General features: G+C 34.4%; 3 protein-coding genes across 3 annotated transcripts; all 3 read right to left on the bottom strand.

The window, feature by feature from the left end:
• Nucleotides 1-4,801: 4,801 nt before the first annotated feature.
• Nucleotides 4,802-6,362, bottom strand: LOC135124795 (sterol O-acyltransferase 1-like). The gene is made up of 5 exons (XM_064050011.1): nucleotides 6,289-6,362; nucleotides 6,092-6,241; nucleotides 5,898-6,040; nucleotides 5,716-5,852; nucleotides 4,802-5,666 (listed from the first exon to the last, which is right to left on the bottom strand). The coding sequence occupies exons 1-5, from the start codon at nucleotides 6,327-6,329 to the stop codon at nucleotides 4,818-4,820; spliced, it is 1,320 nt and encodes a 439-aa protein (XP_063906081.1). The 5' UTR covers nucleotides 6,330-6,362; the 3' UTR covers nucleotides 4,802-4,817.
• A 5,929-nt stretch (nucleotides 6,363-12,291) lies between these two features.
• LOC135124822 (sterol O-acyltransferase 1-like) lies at nucleotides 12,292-13,790 on the bottom strand. The gene is made up of 4 exons (XM_064050044.1): nucleotides 13,762-13,790; nucleotides 13,566-13,715; nucleotides 13,190-13,403; nucleotides 12,292-13,140 (listed from the first exon to the last, which is right to left on the bottom strand). Exons 1-4 carry the CDS (start codon nucleotides 13,788-13,790, stop codon nucleotides 12,292-12,294), a joined length of 1,242 nt encoding a protein of 413 aa, XP_063906114.1.
• A 3,456-nt stretch (nucleotides 13,791-17,246) lies between these two features.
• On the bottom strand, nucleotides 17,247-18,083 carry LOC135124820 (sterol O-acyltransferase 1-like). Its single transcript, XM_064050043.1, has one exon. The coding sequence runs from the start codon at nucleotides 18,081-18,083 to the stop codon at nucleotides 17,247-17,249; it is 837 nt and encodes a 278-aa protein (XP_063906113.1).
• Between the last annotated feature and the right edge of the window lie 3,295 nt (nucleotides 18,084-21,378).

Raw genomic sequence — 21,378 nt, 5'->3', positions numbered from 1 at the left:
GAGAAGGTTTTATATTTTTAAAATGACAGGTGGGACTTCCGAGCAGGTTTTACATTTTTAAATACATAATACATTTGGGGCCCCCGAAAAGGATTTACATTTTTAAAATAGACAGTTGGAAACCCCGAGAAGGTTTTAGAATTTTTTAAAAAGACAATTGAGACCTCCAAGAAGGTTTTACATTTTTTAATACATAATACATTTGGTGTCCCCGAGAAGGTTTTATATTTTTAAAAAAGACAACTGGGACCCCTGAGAAGGTTTCACATTTATAAAAAAGACAGTTGGGACATCCGAGAAGGTTTTATATTTTTAAAATGACAGGTGAGTCCCCCGAGAAGGTTTTACAATTTTTAAAAAACACAATTGGGACACCCGAGAAGGTTTTACATTTTTAAATAATACATTTGGTGCCCCCGAGAGGGTTTTAAACTTTTAAATACATAACACATTTGGGGCCCCCGAAAAGGGTTTACATTTTTAAAAAAGACAGTTGGGACCACGAGCCGGTTTCACAGTTTTAAACAATAAATTTAGGGCCCTTGAGAAGGTTTTACAATTTTAAAAAAGACAACTAGGACCCCCGAGAAGGTTTCACATTTTTAAATATATAATGCATTTGGTGTCCCCGAAAAGGTTTTACATTTTTAAATACATAATACATTTGGGGCCCCCGAGAAGGTTTCACAGTTTTAAGCAAGACATTTGGGGCCCTCGAGAAGGTTTTACATTTTTAAAAAAGACAACTGGGACCCCCGAGAAGGTTTCACAGTTTTAAGCAAGACATTTGGGGCCCTCGAGAAGGTTTTACATTTTTAAAAAAGACAACTGGGACCCCCGAGAAGGTTTCACATTTAAAAAAAAACAGTTGGGACATCCGAGAAGGTTTTACATTTTTAAATAAGACAGGTGGGAGCCACAAGAATGATTTACAATATTTAAAAAAGACAATCAAAACCCCCGAGAAGGTTTTACATTTTTAAATAATACATTTGGGGCCTACGAGAAGGTTTTACATTTTTAAAAGACAGTTGAATTCCCCTAGAAAGTTTCACATTTGAGGCTCTCGAGAAGGTTTTACATTTTAAAAAAAGTAAATTGGGAGCCCCGAGAAGGTTTAAAACAATACATTTGTGGCCCCCGAGAAGGTTTCACATTTTTAAAAAAGACAGTTGGGACCTCCGAGAAGTTTTTACATTTTTAAAAAAGACAGTTGGGATCCCTTAGAAAGTTTCACATTCTTAGAAAGTACATTTGAGGCCGCCGAGAAGGTTTTACATTTTTAAAAAAGACAGTTGGGTCTCCCGAGAAGATTTTACATTTTTAAAAAAGACAATTGGGACCCCCGAGAAGGTTTCACAGTTTTAAACAATACATTTAGGGCCCTCGAGAAAGTTTTACATTTTTAAAAAAGACAACTGGGACCCCCGAGAAGGTTTCACATTTATGAGAAAGACAGTTGGGACATCCGAGAAGGTTTTATATTTTTAAAATGACAGGTGGGACTTCGGAGAAGGTTTTACATTTTTAAATACATAATACATTTGGGGCTCCCGAGAAGGATTTACATTATTAAAATAGATAGTTGGAAACCCCGAAAAGGTTTTACAATTTTTAAAAAAGACAATTGAGACCTCCAAGAAGGTTTTACATTTTTTAATACATAATACATTTGGTGTCCCCGAGAAGGTTTTATATTTTTAAAAAAGACAACTGAGACCCCCGAGAAGGTTTCACACTTATACAAAAGACAGTTGGGACATCCGAGAAGGTTTTATTTGTTACAGGTGAGAGCCCCGAGAAGGTTTTACAATTTTTAATAAACACAATTGGAACACCCGAGAAGGTTTTACATTTTTAAATAATACATTTGGTGTCCCCGAGAAGGTTTTAAATTTTTAAATTCATAATACATTTGGGGCCCCCGAGAAGGTTTTACAATTTTTAAAAAACACAATTGGGACACCCGAGAAGGTTTTACATTTTTAAATAATACATTTGGGGCCCGCGAGAAGGTTTAAAATTTTAAAACGGCAGGTGGGAGCCCCCAGAAGGTTTTACAATTTTCAAAAAAGGAAATTGGGACCTCCGAGAAGGTTGACATTTTTAAATACATAATACATTTGGTGTCCCCGAGTAGGTTTCAAATTTCTAAATACATAATGCATTTGGGGCCACCGAGAAGGTTTTACAATTCTAAAAAAGACAGTTGGGACCCGAGCAGGTTTCACAGTTTTAAACAATAAATTAGGGGTTCTTGAGAAGGTTTTACATTTTTAAAAAAGACAACTGAGACCCACTAGAAGGTTTCACATTTTTAAATATGTAATGCATTTGGTGTCCCCGAGAAGGTTTTACATTTTTAAATACATAATACATTTGGGACCCCCGAGAAGGTTTTACATTTTTAAAAAAGACAGATGGAACCCCCGAGAAGATTTTACATTTTTAAAAAAGACAATTGGGATCCCCGAGAAGGTTTCACAGTTTTAAACAAGGCATTTGGGGCCCTCGAGAAGGTTTTACATTTTTAAAAAAGACAACTAGGTCCCCCGAGAAGGTTTCACATTTAAAAAAAAAACATTTGGGACATCCGAGAAGGTTTTACATTTTTAAATAAGACTGGTGGGAGCCACAAGAATGATTTACAATATTTAAAAAAGACAATTAAAACCCCCGAGAAGGTTTTACATTTTTAAATAATACATTTGGGGCCTACGAGAAGGTTTTACATTTTTAAAAGACAGTTGAATTCCCCTAGAAAGTTTCACATTTGAGGCTCTCGAGAAGGTTTTACATTTTTAAAAAAGTAAATTGGGAGCCCCGAGAAGGTTTAAAACAATACATTTGTGGCCCCCGAGAAGGTTTCACATTTTTAAAAAGACAGTTGGGACCTCCGAGAAGTTTTTACATTTTTAAAAAAGACAGTTGGGATCCCTTAGAAAGTTTCACATTCTTAGAGAGTACATTTGAGGCCGCCGAGAAGGTTTTACATTTTTAAAAAAGACAGTTGGGTCTCCCGAGAAGATTTCACATTTTTAAACGATACATTTGGGACGCCGAAATGGTTTCACATTTTTAAAAAAGACAATTTGTGAGCCCCGAGACGGTTTTACATTAAAAAAAAGACGGTTGGGAGTGCCGTTGGTTATGCATGGATAACAGATAAAAAGAAAAAGTACATAATCTAATAAGAACTCTGAACAAACATAGGAAATTGGAATAAAAGTGTAAGTCAAAGAGGGGAAAACGTGTATAGAATAGAATAGAATAGAATAGAATAGAATTTTATTTGTGCTAAAAACTTAAGTTTACACACGTCACAGAAAAGAAAACATTATGGATTGATGGTAATTAACATCAACTCTAAAATACAATTTCCTAATTAATACAATATAATATAATCTAATAATGCAATATACCTTACGTTAAGCTAGGAATTGTTAAACTGCACTACTAATAAGTCATCAAAACTCCTCTAATGAATAAAAGGCCGTCTCGATTAAATATGCTTTTAAATATTTCAAGAAAATTTTTGATGTATAATTATTTCTATGTATTGTTTTTGGTAAAGCATTTAAAAGTTTAATGCAAACATAATTAGTGCCATCTCTAGATTTTGTTAGTCGTAAATTTTTAAATAAAATATCTTGACGTCTTGTGCTGTAATTATGGTTGAAATTGAATTTTGGATACATTTGGGACCCCCGAGAAGGTTTTACATTTATAAAAAAGACAGGTGGGAGCCCCGAGAAGGTTTTACAATTTTTAAAAAAGACAATTAGGACCCTCAAAAAGGTTTTACATTTGTAAATAATATAATACATTTGGGGCCCCCGAGAAGGTTTTACATTTTTAAAAAAGTAAATTGGGAGCCTCGAGAAGGTTTAAAACAATACATTTGTGGCGCCCAAAAAAGGTTTCACATTTTTAAAAAAGACAGTTGGGACCTCCGAGAAGGTGTTACATTTATAAAAAAGACAAGTGGGAGCTACATTTGGGGCCTCCGAAAAGGTTTTAAATTTTTAAATACATAGTACATTTGGGGTCCTCTAGAAGGTTTTACATTTATACAAAAGACAGGTGGGAGTCCCGAGAAGGTTTCACATTTTTAAAAAAGACAACTGGGACCTCCGAGAAGGTTTTACATTTTTACATACATAGTACATTCGGGGTCCCCGAGAAGGTTTTACTTTTTTAAAAAAGACAGGTGGGAGCCCCGAGAAGGTTTTACAATTTTTAAAAAAGACAATTGGGACTTCCTAGAAGGTTTCACATTTTTAAAAAAGACAGTTGGGAGTGCCATTGGATATCCATCGATTCATCTAAAAAGGATAACAGATAAAAAGAAAAAGTACATATTTTAATAAGAACTCTGAATAAACATAAGAAATTTGAATAAAAGTGTAACTCCCAGAGGGTAAAACGTGTATGCAGAATACATGCGAGATTATAGTAAATAAAATAAACTAAAGACAATGGAAGAAAAAGTATATAAAAATAACGAATTAACAATGAAGGAATTAGAATTACAACAAATAATGCGACAAGTGGCTACACAGGAAAAGAGGAAATCAAGACAAGTCAAAATTACGTACCAAAAATTGTCACAGATGGAAAAGAATGAAAATGGGGAAATAAGAAATAACAACGTTTTCTAGTAATGTCAACGGGTTTTTCCAAAACTTCATTTATGGGCACACCCAATAGTTCTATTTTGCAAATTTTATATTTTACCGAAAAAGTGGTACTCACATTTGATACAAAGCTATAAAATGATACATAGAGCAACACACTGAACATAAAAACAAAACCAATCATTCCCACCCTATGTAATTTATAAACCTGGGCAAAAACATCTGCTCCAGACGTGATCGATTGTCGATAGGTACGTTAATTGAAATGTAATATTCGGCAGCATAAAGTCTGACAACATTTAGAAACAAAGTAAATAAACACGCATTTAAAATAACGACAATATTGCGGTCAGGTAGCTCGAAGTAAAATGTAGGAAATACGATAAAAATAAAAAATATGAACACCAATGTACAGATGGTATTGCCCAAGTGGTACGCGCACCACTCATGAACAACAAACGAAAGCACAAAAGATACCAGTCTTGTTAAAAACACATTATCACAGACATAGTTCTTAAAGTCTACATAAACATAATAGTATATCCAAACCGCAACAAGGAAATTCCACTTTACTAAACTAGTTGTTAAATCAACTAAATCCCACCAGTTTGTGTAGAACAACCTGTCTCCAAAGCGTAACAGCTCCCCAAACAAATTTTGAATACAATGAAGCAAAATGTAGTGCACGAATATAACCGAAAAGACGTCTTCGATTGAGTTTTCTAGGGCGTCATACACAATTTCGGTCACTGTGAATTTCCGCAAACCTATTTCGTGTATGAATCTCCATCCTTTCTCAAGACGAAAATTAATTATAAATAGTGCGACTACAAGTTCGACTAAAGTTTTGAAGAAAAACTTCCAGTTGATTTCTTTTCTTAGAGGGTAATTTTCGTGGTAAATAAGAGTGGGTAAGAAGAGGAAACGTGCGTAGCTGGAAAAGCTTGGAAGGTGTAGCCAGTCGCCCGAATGAATTACACCTGGAAGCGTATTTCTCACAAAAGAGTGCGATTTCATCACCACTCGTACCTAAAACTCAACGTCACCCAAAATTTTGACCACCTGAATATTCACTTACAGATTCCAGCGCACAAAACATGCGAGCTACGAGGGGAAGTTTGTAAAATCGGATAGCTTCACCAGTTAGTTTGAAACTGTAGAAATAATAAAAGAGCAGCAGCGTAGTCCAACCCAAGTCCCAAAATTTTTTAAAACCTAAAACACTAAAACGTATTTGTTTCGAACAAAGAGCTAACTTACTTTCGTTGAAATTCCTGAAGGAAGCCCAGATTCTAAAACAGAAGAAGCACGCACAGGAGGCCCCTAGACAACTTGACCAAACTAAAAGCGTCTTGTCAAAGTCGACAAACATGAATGTCAGAAAATCAAACCCAAAGCGTACCCTAAAATTGGGTTTTATTTTTGGAAATGTTAATTAATTCGTTGTTGACTACCTTCCTTCGGTCACATATTCGGTGTAACCTTTTCTAACAAAAGCAGAAATGGCGAATAGTGCGAATAAGTTGTAGATAACACGTGCCTCTCCTTTTTCAAAAACGTCGGTGAAATAAGAATTTCTAACCACGAATTTGTAACCTAGTGTCCTAAAATGCATATAATAAAAAATGTTATTCTTTTATTGCAAACTTACGCTTGTAATTTTTTATCTGGTTTACTGTCTCTAGAATCCATGTTAATTCGTCTATGAACCGAGAATATGTGAACTGAATACATAACTTATGAATGTTAAAACTTGTGAATGCGACGTCGCATATTTGGACAATAGAGGTGACGCTATGCATTGCAGAATTATGTATATCTCCATGAAACTTTAGACTGGAACTCATTACACTTCTCTGATGTCCTCCTAGTGTATAGTTCGGATTTAATAAAAATCGACAAAAATAGTGTTTCTAGCTAAAATTTGATGGTTTCGTTGCTCTTTCCGAGCTCGTAGGGTTTCTGATTGGGTTAAAACCACAAGAAAACACTTCAAAAGTGACGTTTCTGAAGAATTTTAACAATCTTCTTGTATCTACGAACGCCAGAATGCATAAAATTGACCCAAACGTCTCCTTTTCCTAATCTGAGACGATTCTGCATGCTCTAAGTGTGTTTCGTCGCTCAGAATCATCAAAAAATGTTGGAATATAGTTCAGAATACTGCGAATAAGTTGTAGACAACACGTGCCACTCTTTTTTCAAAAACAACGGTGAAATAAGAATTTCTAATCACGAATTCGTAACCTAGTGTCCTAAGAATGCATATAGTAAAAATGTTACTCTTATATTGCAAACTTACGCTTGTAATTTTTTATCTGGTTTACTGTCTCTAGAATCCATGCTAATTCGTCTATGAACCGAGAATATGTGAACTGAATACATAACTTATGAATGTTAAAACGACGTCGCATATTTGGACAATAGAGGTGACACTATGCATTGCAGAATTATGTATATCTCCATGACTGGAACTCATTACCCTTCTCTAATGTCCTCCTTGAGCTAGGCTGCTCAATATGATCTAGCTATTTGAGAAACTCACAACAATATGACCGGGAGAAGTTTTCATCATGGACGTTAGATTTCCCTTGATTATGTTGAACGGGTATTTAAAATCGGCGTGGGTAAAATTCAATAATTTGTTTCTTAGAAACTCAAATTCACACAGCGATTATGTACAAAATGATTAAGTTGTAGATATGTCTTGCTATTGCACTAGTGTCCGTCTCGTTATTACCAATAAAATTTTATAGGGTAGAATGAAATTTCCAAAACTATAAATGGGTTTTAAATTGTATGGAATTACATAATCCTACACATTTAGTTTATGATTCCGTATTGAGTCTTTACTCGAAACGTTCAGAATTTTGAAAAAAAAAGATCAAAATTATGAAACATTTTGTAATTTGAATTTGAATTAGCAAAACCGAAAGCTTTTGCCTATCCAAATTATATCAAATGTGATGAAACTGCCCTTGTAATTTATTATTCCATTGATATTTTTTGGATTTGCCTGTACAGGGTCACTCATAAAAAATCATGAATGTGCCAATTTATTTTATTGATTTAATCAGAAACTACAAAATCTTACTGAATAAAATCTAAAAAGCCAAAAGAAGACTATTTCTTCAGAGGATATGTCATTTGCCGAAATAAGTCTTACCTTACCAAGTACTAACCCCGCCCACCCGCCCCCTATTTTCTCAGAGGATATGTCATCTGCCAAAATCAGTCATATCTTACCAAATACTAGCCCCGCCCACCCGCCCCTATTTTCTCAGAGGGTGTGGGATTTGCCAAAATCAGTCTTATCTTAGCAAGTACTAGACCCGCCCACCCTCCCTCTGTTTTCTCAGAGGGTGAGAAGTTTGCCAAAATCAGTCTTGTCAGAGCAAGTACTAGCCCCGCCCACCCACCCCTATTTGCTCAGGGTATATGTCATCTGCCAAAATAAGATTTATCTTAGCAAGTACTAGCAAGTCTTACCCTCTAAGAAAATAAAGGGCGGGTGGGTGGGGCTAGTACTTGGTAAGATATGAGTGATTTTAGCAGATGATATATCCTCTGAGAAGAATGGAACGAATAAATAGCTTGCTGGATGCAGCATGAAAGAGCTGTGGAACTGCAAAAGTAACAAACAAAAGGAACAATGTACAGAATGTTGGACCAGAGAAATAATAATAATCAATGAGAAAAACAATTGTTGGAAAAAATATATAAAACATGAACTGACGACTTGATGAGGCAAGGCACAAAATGCCCCCATATCTAAATATAAAAAAAATTACTGTCGTGCTTGCGTTTTTAAGGGTTCACATAGAAATTTTTTGACAAAAATGGATTTTTGGAAACATTAAGCAAGGCAAAGATATGTAATTTTTTATGCCAGAAAATCTATTTTATTTTTGATTAACAATAAATTAAGAATTTCGGGAAAAAAATTCCTTATTTTCTGTTGTTTATCATTCAGTTCGTGTCTTTTAAGACATTGTCACATCGTGCTGAAGTATTATTATCTGTCAGTGCTGCAAGCATGGAAATTTAGGCTAGCCTAAATTTTTTTTTTCCATATCTAGTGGTTATGGATACATTATATACAAGATTCGAGCCTGCCTCTGTGTGGTGTTTTGAAGTTCACTGTTCAATTATGGGAAAAACGAATATCTACCTACCAAGATAAAAATAACTATTTATTTATTTAATAAATATTGACACAGACGACATACTTTTTAGGGACACTTGGTACAACAAAAAAACAACTTAAAGATATATATAACAAATTTTTTACCGAGAAAGTGGTTGTGGCGACACAACAATAAGTAATGGTAAGCGAATAAAGGTAAGCTCCTCCGTAGTCTAGTGGTAAGGACACCACCCGGCAAGCGATAAACGTGCAGTTCGATTCCCACCGGAGAAGCAACATTTTTCTTCGCTTACCCTACCTGGTACTCACATTTGACAAAATGTTACAAAATGGTACTTCGATGCTGTACATAAAATCAAAACCTATCATTCCCACGTTATGTAATTTATAAACCTCGGCAAAAACAGCTGCTCCAGACGTGATCGTTTGTCGAATGGTACATTAATGGAAATGTAATATTCGGCGCCATAAAGTACTACAAGAGTTGGAATCGAAGTAATTAAATACGTATTTAAAATAACGAAAACATTGCGGTCAGGAACCTCGAAGTAAAACGTGGGAAATACAATAAAAAAAAAATATATAAACAACAGCGGACAGGTGGAATTCCACAAGTGGTACCCTAACCACTCATGAAAAACAAACGAAAGCACAAAAGACACCAATCTTATTGTAAACACGTTATCACAGACATAATTCTTAAAGATATACTATTCCATGAAACATTAGGCTGAAGTTCATTTAGGTTAATTCGACGCACTTCCCACTTGGACTGCTGGTGATAAATTGAAATAATTTTCTGAATTTTGATAATACAATCATAGAAGAATTTTTACGAAGAGAAAGAGAGGAAACAAAAACAAAACAAAATTTGACAACAACAACAACACAAACGACAGATATTTTATTGACACTCGATAAAAAATATGTGTTACACAACGTTTATTAAAAAAATACAGATACAAATAACGTGACAATGTCAGGTCAAAATTCGTCATTAGTACTCATTTAACGAAAGAGCAGATGGAGTAAGACAAAAAAAAATGTGATCATCAAATTATGTATATATCTCCATGAGATATTAGGTTGAAGTTCATCTAGGTTAAATCGACGCATTTTTTATTACTTCCCGAGCGAGCGATCCTCTACTTTTACGTTTTCTCAACCTATGATGACCCCTAGAGTACGAAGAAATCTCCCGTTTCCATCTAACTGTCCGTCTGTCGGTCCGTCTGCCGTCCCTAATCATCCCCACCAATATGACGTCTCTTCAAAATTGTGCATAGTATAGTTTTGGAAATTTCATTCTACCCTACAAAATTTTATTGACAACAACGAGACGGACAGTAGAACAATGATAACAAATATTTATGGCTCACACCAGTTTACCTCAATTTGTAAGAGAACATTTAGCAGCTAATTGTACTCATAAAATAATGGTCATTTTCGTTCGTGAGTAACAATGGTTCCTGTCCGGACCTGGATTATTATGCTTTCTAACATCTGGCGATTACCGGCACGCGACAACTTTAAGTTATAAATATGTCTTGCTATTGTACTAATGTCCGTCTCGTTATTGCCAATAAAATTCTATAGGGTAGAATAAAATTCCCAAAACTATAAATGGGTTTTAAATTAAATGGAACAACATAATCCTACACATGTAGTTTATGATTCCGTATTGAGTCTTTACTCGAAACGTCCAGATTTTTGAAAAGAAAGATCAACATTATGAAACAACATTTTGCAATTTGAATTTGAATTAGCAAAACCGAAAGCTTTTGTCTATCCAAATTATATAAAATGTGATGAAACTGTCCTTCTAATTTATTATTCCATTCATATTTTTTGGATTTGCCTATACAGGGTCGCTCAAAGAAAATCATGAATGTGCCAATTTATTTTATTGATTTAATCAGAAACTACAAAATCTTACTGAATAAAATCTAAAAAGCCAAAAGAAGACTATTTCTTCAGAGGATTTGTCATTTGCCGAAATAAGTTTTACCTTACCAAGTACTAGCCCCTCCCACCCGCCCCCTATTTTCTCAGAGGATATGTCATCTGCCAAAATCAGTCATATCTTACCAAATACTAGCCCCGCCCACCCGGCCCTATTTTCTCAGAGGGTATGGGATTTGCCAAAATCAGTCTTATCTTAGCAAGTACTAGCCCCGCCCACCCTCCCTCTGTTTTCTCAGAGAGTAAGAAGTTTGCCAAAATCAGTCTTATCAGAGCAAGTACTAGCCCCGCCCTCCCCCCTATTTTCTCAGGGTATATGTCATCTGCCAACATAAGATTTATTTTAGCAAGTACCAGCAAGTAGTACCCTCTGAGAAAATAAAGGGCGGGTGGGTGGGGCTAGTATTTGGTAATATATGACTGATTTTGGCAGATGACATATCCTCTAAGAAAACATAGGGTGGGTGGGCGGGGCTAATACTTGCTCACATAAGTCTTATTTCGGCAAATGACATCCTTTGAGAAAATACGGGACGGGTGGATAGAGAGAGATACTAAATAATTGCAAAATTATAGGAATCAGAACGTTTGAATTAAAAGAAGAATGGAACGAATAAACAGCTTGCTAGATGCAGCAAGAAAGAGCTGTGGAAGTGCAAAAATAACAAACAAAAGGAACAATGTACAGAATATTGGACCAGAGAAATAATAATAATCAATGAGAAAAACAATTGTTGGAAAAAATATATAAAACATGAACTGACGAGTGATGAGGCAAGGCACAAAATGCCCCCATATCTAAATATAAAAAAAATTACTGTCGTGCTTGCGTTTTTAAGGGTTCACATAGAAATTTTTTGACAAAAAATGGATTTTTGGAAACATTAAGCAAGGCAAAGATATGTAATTTTTTTATGCCAGAAAATCTATTTTATTTTTGATTAACAATAAATTAAGAATTTCGGGAAAAAATTTCCTTATTTTCTGTTGTTTATCATTCAGTTCGTGTCTTTTAAGACATTGTCACATCGTGCTGAAGTATTATTATCTGTCACTGCTGCAAGCACGGAAATTAAGGCTAGCCTAAATTTTGTTTTTTTTTCCATATCTAGTGGTTATGGATACATTATATACGAGATTCGAGCGTGCCTCTGTGTGGTGTTTTGAAGTTCACTGTTCAATTATGGGAAAAACGAATATCTACCTACCAAGATAAAAACAACTATTTATTTGTTTAATAAAAATTGACACAGACGACATACTTTTTAGGGACACTTGGTACAACAAAAAACCAACTTAAAGATATATATAACAAATTTTTTACCGAGAAAGTGGTTGTGGCGACACAATAATAAGTAATGGTAAGCGAATAAAGATAAGCTCCTCCGTAGTCTAGCGGTAAGGACACCGCCCGGCAAGCGGTAAACGTGCAGTTCGATTCCCACCGGAGAAGCAACATTTTTCTTCGCTTACCCTACATGGTACTCACATTTGACAAAATGTTACAAAATGGTACTTCGATGCTGTACATAAAAACAAAACCAATCATTCCCACGTTATGTAATTTATAAACCTCGGCAAAAACAGCTGCTCCAGACGTGATCGATTGTCGAATGGTACATTAATGGAAATGTAATATTCGGCGCCATAAAGTACTACAAGAGTTGGAATCGAAGTAATTAAATACGTATTTAAAATAACGAAAACATTGCGGTCAGGAACCTCGAAGTAAAACGTGGGAAATACAATAAAAATAAAAAATATAAACAACAGTGGACAGGTGGTATTCCACAAGTGGTACCCTAACCACTCATGAACAACAAACGAAAGCACAAAAGATACCAATCTTATTGCAAACACGTTATCACGGACATAATTCTTAAAGTCCAAATAAACATAATAGTATATCCACTGCGCAACAATTAAATTCCACTTTACTAAACTAGTATTCAAATCAAGTAAATCCCACCAGTTTGTGTAGAACAACCTATCTCCAAAGCGAAAAAGTTCTCCAAATAAATTTTGAATACAATGCAAACAAACATAGTGTAAAATCATAATCAAAAACGCAACTTCAGTAGAGTTCTCTACAACGTCCTGCATAATTTCGCTCACTGTGAATTTTCTCAGAACTGTTTCCTGTATGAAGCTCCAACCTTTCTCAAAACGAAAACTCAGTATAAATATTCCAACCACAAATTCGACTAAAGTTTTGAAGAAAAACTTCCAGTTGATTTTTTTTCTTAGAGGATAGTTTTCCTGGTAAATAAGAGTGGGTAAGAAAAGAAATCGTGCGTAGCTAGAAAAGCTTGGAAGGTTTGGCCGGTCGCTCGAACGAATTACCCCTGGAAGCGTATTTCTTACGAAAGAGTGCGATTTCATTATCAGTCGTACCTAAAACTAAACATTACCCAAAATTTTGACCACCTGAATATTCACTTACAGATTCCAGAGCACAAAACAAACGAGCTACGAAGGGAAGTTTGTAAAATCGGATCGCTTCACCAGTTAGTTTGAAACTGTGGAAATAATAAAAGAGCAGCAACGTGGTCCAACCCAAGTCCCAAAATTTTGTAAATCCTAAAATACTAGAACCTATTGGTTTCGAACAATGAGCTAACTTACTTTCGTTGAATTTCCTGAAAGAGGCCCAGATTCTAAAACACAAGAAGCACGCACAGGACGCCCCTAGACAACTTGACCAAATTAACAACGTCTTGTCAAAGTCAATAAACATGAATGTCAGAAAATCAAACCCAAAGCGTACCCTAAAATTGGGTTTTATTTTTGGAACTGTTAATTAATTCGTTGTTCACTACCTTCCCTCGGTCACATATTCCGTGTACCCTTTTCTAACAAAAGCAGAAATGGCGAATACTGCGAATAAGTTGTAGACAACACGTGCCTCTTTTTTCTCAAAAACGTCTGTAAGGTACGAATTTCTAATCACGAATTTGCGACCAAGTGCCCTAAAAATCCATAACAAAAATTGTTACTATGTTATTGCAAACTTACGCTTGTAATTTTTTATCTGGTTTATTCATGTTAATTCGTCTACGAACCCAAAAATGTGATTCAAATGTTGTACCAAACTTAATATACTACAGAATTTATAAATGTTTGTGAGTGGAACCAAACATATTTGGAAAACAGATGTTGCGTAGCACAATACAGAATTATGCATATATCTCCATGAAATATTAGGCTGAAGTTCATTTAGGTTAATTCCACGCACTTCCGATTTGGACTGGTGGTGATAAATTGAAATAACGCTCGTCAGTCTAGAATCAATAATTTGTCTTTTGTTATTTTCTAATCTTGGTCCATTTTCTGAAATTTTGATAATACAGTCATAGAAGATTTTTTACGAAGAGAAGAAACATAAACAAAACAAAATTTGACAACAACAACACAAACGACAAATATTTTAGAGAAACTTGATAAAAAATATGTGTTACACAACGTTTATTAAAAAAATACAGTAACAAATAACGTGACATGTCAGGTCACAAATCGTCGTTAGTACTAATTTAACGAAAGAGCATATGGAGTAAGACATATAGTCCGGTCAAAATAGACATCAAAATTGTGATCAAATAAAATTTGAAATGTCTATTTTGACCGGACTAACAGAATTATGTATATATCTCGATGAGATATTAGGTTGAAGTTCATCTAGGTTAAATCGATGCATTTTTTATTACTTCCCGAGCGTAAGCGAGCGACCCTCTACTTTTACGTTTGCTCCACCTTTGATGACCCCTAGAGTACGAAGAAATCTCCCGTTTCCATCTAACTGTCCGTCTGTCAGTTCGTCTGCCGTCCCTAATCATCCCCACCAATAATGACGTCTCTTCAAAATTGTGCATAGTATAGTTTTGGAAATTTCATTCTACCCTACAAAATTTTATTGACAACAACCAGACCACACTAGTTTACCTCAATTTGTAAGAGAACATTAAGCAGATAATTGTACTAATAAAATAATGGTCATTTTCGTTCGTGAGTAACGATGGTTCCTGTCCGGACCTGGATTATTCTGCTTTCTAACATCTGGCGATTGCCGGCACGCGACAACTTTAAGTTATAAATATGTCTTGCTTTTGTACTAATGTCCATCTCGTTATTGCCAATAAAATTTTATAGGGTAGAATGAAATTTCCAAAACTATAAATGGGTTTTAAATTAAATGGAACAACATAATCCTACACATGTAGTTTATGATTCCGTATTGAGTCTTTACTCGAAACGTACAGATTTTTGAAAAGAAAGATCAACATTATGAAACAACATTTTGCAATTTGAATTTGAATTAGCAAAACCGAAAGCTTTTGCCTATCCAATTTATATAAAATGAGATGAAACTGTCCTTGTAATTTATTATTCCATTCATATTTTTTGGATTTGCCTATACAGGGTCACTCAAAAAAAATCATGAATGTGCCAATTTATTTTATTGATTTAATCAGAAACTACAAAATCTTACTGAATAAAATCTAAAAAGCCAAAAGAAGACTATTTCTTCAGAGGATATGTCATTTGCCGAAATAAGTCTTAACTTACCAAGTACTAGCCCCGCCCACCCGCCCCCTATTTTCTCAGAGGATATGTCATCTGCCAAAATCAGTCATATCTTACCAAATACTAGCCCCGCCCACCCGCCCCTATTTTCTCAGAGGGTATAGGATTTGCCAAAATCTGTCTTATCTTAGCAAGTACTAGCCCCGCCCACCCTCCCTCTGTTTTCTCAGAGGGTAAGAAGTTTGCCAAAATCAGTCTTATCAGAGCAAGTACTAGCCCCGCCCCCCCCCCCTATTTTCTCAGGGTATATGTCATCTGCCAACATAAGATTTATCTTAGCAAGTACCAGCAAGCAGTACCCTCTGAGAAAATAAAGGGCGGGTGGGTGGGGCTAGTATTTGGTAATATATGACTGATTTTGGCAGATGACATATCCTCTAAGAAAACATGGGGTGGGTGGGCGGGGCTAGTACTTGCTCACATAAGTCTTATTTCGGCAAATGACATCCTTTGAGAAAATACGGGGCGGGTGGGTAGGCCTAGTACATGTTAAGATAAAACTAATTTTGCCCCTATTAATCTTGTAAAAACCCGTGAAATTTAAAAGTTTTAAATTGCAAATTTCCCTAGTAACGATTAAAAATCCCGTCCTCTATTTTCTCGGAGGGTGAGAAGTTTGCCAAAATCAGTCTTGTCAGAGCAAGTACTAGCCCCGCCCACCCACCCCTATTTGCTCAGGATATATGTCGTCTGCCAAAATAAGATTTATCTTAGCAAGTACTAGCAAGTCTTACCTCTAAGAAAATAAAGGGCGGGTGGGTGGGGCTAGTACTTGGTAAGATATGTGTGATTTTAGCAGATGACATATCCTCTGAGAAAACATAGGGTGGGTGGGCGGGGCTAATACTTGCTCACATAAGTCTTATTTCGGTAAATGACTTCCTTTGAGAAAATACGGGGCGGGTGGGTAGAGAGAGATACTAAATAATTGCAAAATTATAGGAATCAGAACGTTTGAATTAAAAGAAGAATGGAACGAATAAATAGCTTGCTGGATGCAGCAAGAAAGAGCTGTGGAACTGCAAAAATAACAAACAAAAGGAGCAATGTACAGAATGTTGGACCAGAGAAATAATAATAATCAATGAGAAAAACAATTGTTGGAAAATAAAAATATATAAAACATGAACTGACGACTTGATGAGGCAAGGCACAAAATGCCCCCATATCTAAATGTAAAAAAATTACTGTCGTGCTTGCGTTTTTAAGGGTTCACATAGAAATTTTTTGACAAAAATGGATTTTTGGGAACATTAAGCAAGGCAAAGATATGTAATTTTTTATGCCAGAAAATCTACGAGTATTTTATTTTTGATTAACAATAAATTAAGAATTTCAGGAAAAAATTTCCTTATTTTCTGTTGTTTATCATTCAGTTTGTGTCTTTTAAGACATTGTCACATCGTGCTGAAGTATTATTATCTGTCACTGCTGCAAGCACGGAAATTCAGGCTAGCCTAAATTTTGTTTTTTTTTCCATATCTAGTGGTTATGGATACATTATATACAATATTCGAGCCTGCCTCTGTGTGGTGTTTTGAAGTTCACTGTTCAATTATGGGAAAAACGAATATCTACCTACCAAGATAAAAATAACTATTTATTTATTTAATAAAAATTGACACAGACGACATACTTTTTAGGGACACTTGGTACAACAAAAAAACAACTTAAAGATACATATAACAAATATTTTACCGAGAAAGTGGTTGTGGCGACACAATAATAAGAAATGGTAAGCGAATAAAGATAAGCTCCTCCGTAGTCTAGTGGTAAGGACACCGCCCGGCAAGCGGTAAACGTGCAGTTCGATTCCCACCGGAGAAGCAACATTTTTCTTCGCTTACCCTAAATGGTACTCACATTTGACAAAATGTTACAAAATGGTACGTCGATGCTGTACATAAAAACAAAACCAATCATTCCCACGTTATGTAATTTATAAACCTGGGCAAAAACATCTGCTCCAGACGTGATCGATTGTCGAATGGTACGTTAATGGAAATGTAATATTCGACGCCATAAAGTACTGCAAGAGCTGGACCCGAAGCAATTAAATACGTATTTAAAATAACGAAAACATTGCGGTCAGGAACCTCGAAGTAAAACGTGGGAAATACAATAAAAATAAAAAATATAAACAACAGTGGACAGGTGGTTTTCCACAAGTGGTACCCTAACCACTCATGAACAGCAAACGAAAGCACAAAAGATACCAATCTTATTGCAAACATGTTATCACAGACGTAATTCTTAAAGTCTAAATAAACATAATAGTATATCCACTGCGCAACAATTAAATTCCACTTTACTAAACTAGTATTCAAATCAAGTAAATCCCACCAGTTTGTGTAGAACAACCTATCTCCAAAGCGAAAAAGTTCTCCGAATAAGTTTTGAATACAATGCAAACAAACATAGTGCACAATCATAATCAAAAACGCAACTTCAGTAGAGTTCTCTACAAAGTCCTGCATAATTTCGGTCACTGTGAATTTTCGCAGACCTGTTTCCTGTATGAAGCTCGAACCTTTCTCAAAACGAAAACTCAGTATAAATATTCCAACCACAAATTCGACTAGAGTTTTGAAGAAAAACTTCCAGTTGATTTTTTTTCTTAGAGGGTAGTTTTTCTGGTAAATAAGAGTGGGTAAGAAGAGAAATCGTGCGTAACTGGAAAAGCTTGGAAGGTGTAGCCGGTCACTGTAATGAATTACCCCTGGAAGCGTATTTCTTACAAAAGAGTGCGATTTCATTATCAGTCGCACCTAAAACTAAACATTACGAAAAATTTTGACCACCTGAATATTCACTTACCGATTCCAGGGCACAAAACAAACGAGCTACGAGGGGAAGTTTGTAAAATAGGAGCGCTTCACCAGTTAGTTTGAAACTATAGAAATAATAAAAGAGCAGCAACGTAGTCCAACCCAAGTCCCAAAATTTTGTAAAACCTAAAATACTAGAACCTATTGGTTTCGAACAATGAGCTAACTTACTTTCGTTGAAATTCCTGAAGGAGGCCCAGATTCTAAAACACAAGAAGCACGCACAAGACGCCCCTAGACAACTTGACCAAACTAAAAGCGTCTTGTCAAAGTCAACAAACATGAGTGTTAGAAAATCAAACCCAAAGCGTACCCTAAAATTGGGTTTTATTTTTGGAACTGTTAATTAATTCGTTGTTCACTACCTTCCCTCGGTCACATATTCCGTGTACCCTTTTCTAACAAAAGCAGAAATGGCGAATACTGCGAATAAGTTGTAGACAACTCGTGCCTCGCTTTTCTCAAAGACGTCTGTGAGGTACGAATTTCTAACCACGAATTTGCGACCTAGTGCCCTAAAAATCCATATAACAAAAATTGTTACTATTTTATTTCAAACTTACGCTTGTAATTTTGTGTCTGGTTTATTGTTCCTCGAATCCATGTCAATTAGTCTATGAACCAAAAAATGATGTTTGTGCCAAACTTAATATACAGTGGAATTTATTAATGTTGATGTTTGTGAATACAACCAAAGATATTTGGACAATTGATAGTCTGAAGTTCATGGAGGTCAACTGAATTGAAATAACTGTCGTCGTTCTAGAACCACCAATTTGTCTTTTGTTATTCTCTAATCTTGCTCCATTTTTCAATTTTCGCTACGGTACTTTGATGTGATACTCCTGGTGCTAAGCTGCTCAATATGATTAGACTATTCGAGAAACTTACAACAAACTGACCAGAGAAAAATTTTGTTTTCTTCATGGCCGTTGGATATCCATGGATTCCTCTAAAAGGAGGGATAACAAATAAAAACCAAGAGTACAGAAAAGTGTAAACAACTAATAAGAATCGAAACATTAAAAAATCAAAAAATTTAAAAAATCAAAAAATTTAAAAATTCGAAAAATTGAAAAATTAAAATATCGAAAAATTGAAGAATTGGGAAATCGAAACACCAAAAAAATCCAATAAACAAAATTCTAAAATTCAAAAATCAAAAAACTGAACACTCGAAAAGCCAAAAAGTCGAAAAATCGAAACATCGGAATGTTCAAAAAGTGAAACATCGAGAAATCAAAACATCAACAGTAGTGGAGACAAAAAATCAAAAAATTAAGAAATCAAATTACACCAAGATTGAAAAATCGAAAAGTTAATAATTAAAAATTGAAACATTTTAAATGAAAAAAATCGGTAAACCGAAAAATTGAAAAATCTAAAAATCGAGAAATTGAACAATCTAAAAATTAAACAATTTAAAAATCGAAGAATTGGAAAACCAAAAAATCTAAACCGAGAACTCGAAAAATCGAATAATCGACAAATCAAAACATCAAGGAAAACAAAAAAATTAACGGAAAATCTGGAACTTAAAAATTGAAAAATTAAAATACCTATCGAAAAATTGAAAAACCGAGAAATCGAAATATCAAAAAATGGAAAAATTGAAGAACCGAAACATTGCAAAATCCCAGAAGTGAAATACTGAAAAACTGAAAAATGGAAGGACAATTGAAGAATCGGAAAAGTGAAAAAATCCAAAACTGAAACATTGAAAAATTCATAAATCGAAAAATTGAACACTCGAAAAGCCGAAAAGTCGAAAAATCGAAACATCGGAATGTGTAAAAACTGAAACATCGAGAAATCAAAACATCAACAGTGGTGGAGACAAAAAATCAAAAAATTAAGAAATCAAATTAGACCAAAATTGAAAAATCGAAGAGTTAAGAATTGAAAAATTGAAACATTTTAAATGAAAAAAAATCGGTAAACCGAAAAATTGAAAAATCTAAAAATCGAGAAATTGAACAATCTAAAAATTAAACAATTTAAAAATCGAAGAATTGGAAAACCAAAAATTCTAAACCGAGAACTCGAAAAATCGAATAATTGAAAAAGGAAAACAAAAAAATTAACGGAAAACCTAGAACTTAAAAATTAAAAAATTCAAATACCTGTCGAAAAATTGAAACCGAGAAATCGAAATATCAAAAAATGGAAAAATTGAAGAACCGAAACATTGCAAAATCCCAGAACTGAAATACTGAAAGACTGAAAAATGGAAGGAAATTTGAAGAATCGGAAAAGTGAAAAAATCCAAAACTGAAACATTGAAAAATTCAGAAATCGAAAAATTGAACACTCGAAAAGCCAAAAAGTCGAAAAATCGAAACTTCGGCATGTTCAAAAACTGAAACATCGAGAAATCATAACATCAATAGTGGTGGAGACAAAAAATCAAAAAATTAAGAAATAAAATTAGACCAAAATTGAAAAATCGAAAAGTTAATAATTGAAAAATTGAAACATTTTAAATGAAAAAAAAAATCGGTAAACCGAAAAATTGAAAAATCTAAAAATCGAGAATTTGAACAATCTAAAATTTAAACAATTTAAAAATCGAAGAATTGGAAAACCAAAAAATCTAAACCGAGAACTTGAAAAATCGAATAATCGACAAATCAAAACATCAAGGAAAACAAAAAAATTAACTGAAAATCTAGAACTTAAAAATTGAAAAATTCAAATACCTGTCGAAAAATTGAAATCGAGAAATCGAAATATCAAAAAATAGAAAAATTGAAGAACCGAAACATTGCAAAATCCCAGAACTGAAATACTGAAAGACTGAAAAATGGAAGGAAATTTGAAGAATCGGAAAAGTGAAAAAATCCAAAACTGAAACATTGAAAAATTCAGAAATCGAAAAATTGAACACTCGAAAAGCCAAAAAGTCGAAAAATCGAAACTTCGGCATGTTCAAAAACTGAAACATCGAGAAATCATAACATCAATAGTGGTGGAGACAAAAAATCAAAAAATTAAGAAATAAAATTAGACCAAAATTGAAAAATCGAAAAGTTAATAATTGAAAAATTGAAACATTTTAAATGAAAAAAAAAATCGGTAAACCGAAAAATTGAAAAATCTAAAAATCGAGAATTTGAACAATCTAAAATTTAAACAATTTAAAAATCGAAGAATTGGAAAACCAAAAAATCTAAACCGAGAACTTGAAAAATCGAATAATCGACAAATCAAAACATCAAGGAAA

The sequence above is a fragment of the Zophobas morio genome, unplaced genomic scaffold, assembly GCF_036711695.1.
Source record: "Zophobas morio isolate AGI-343-1 ecotype UQ-CSIRO unplaced genomic scaffold, CSIRO_AGI_Zmor_V1 ptg000008l, whole genome shotgun sequence".
NCBI lineage: Eukaryota > Metazoa > Arthropoda > Insecta > Coleoptera > Tenebrionidae > Zophobas > Zophobas morio.
This window is presented reverse-complemented; position numbering and strand designations above follow the sequence as displayed.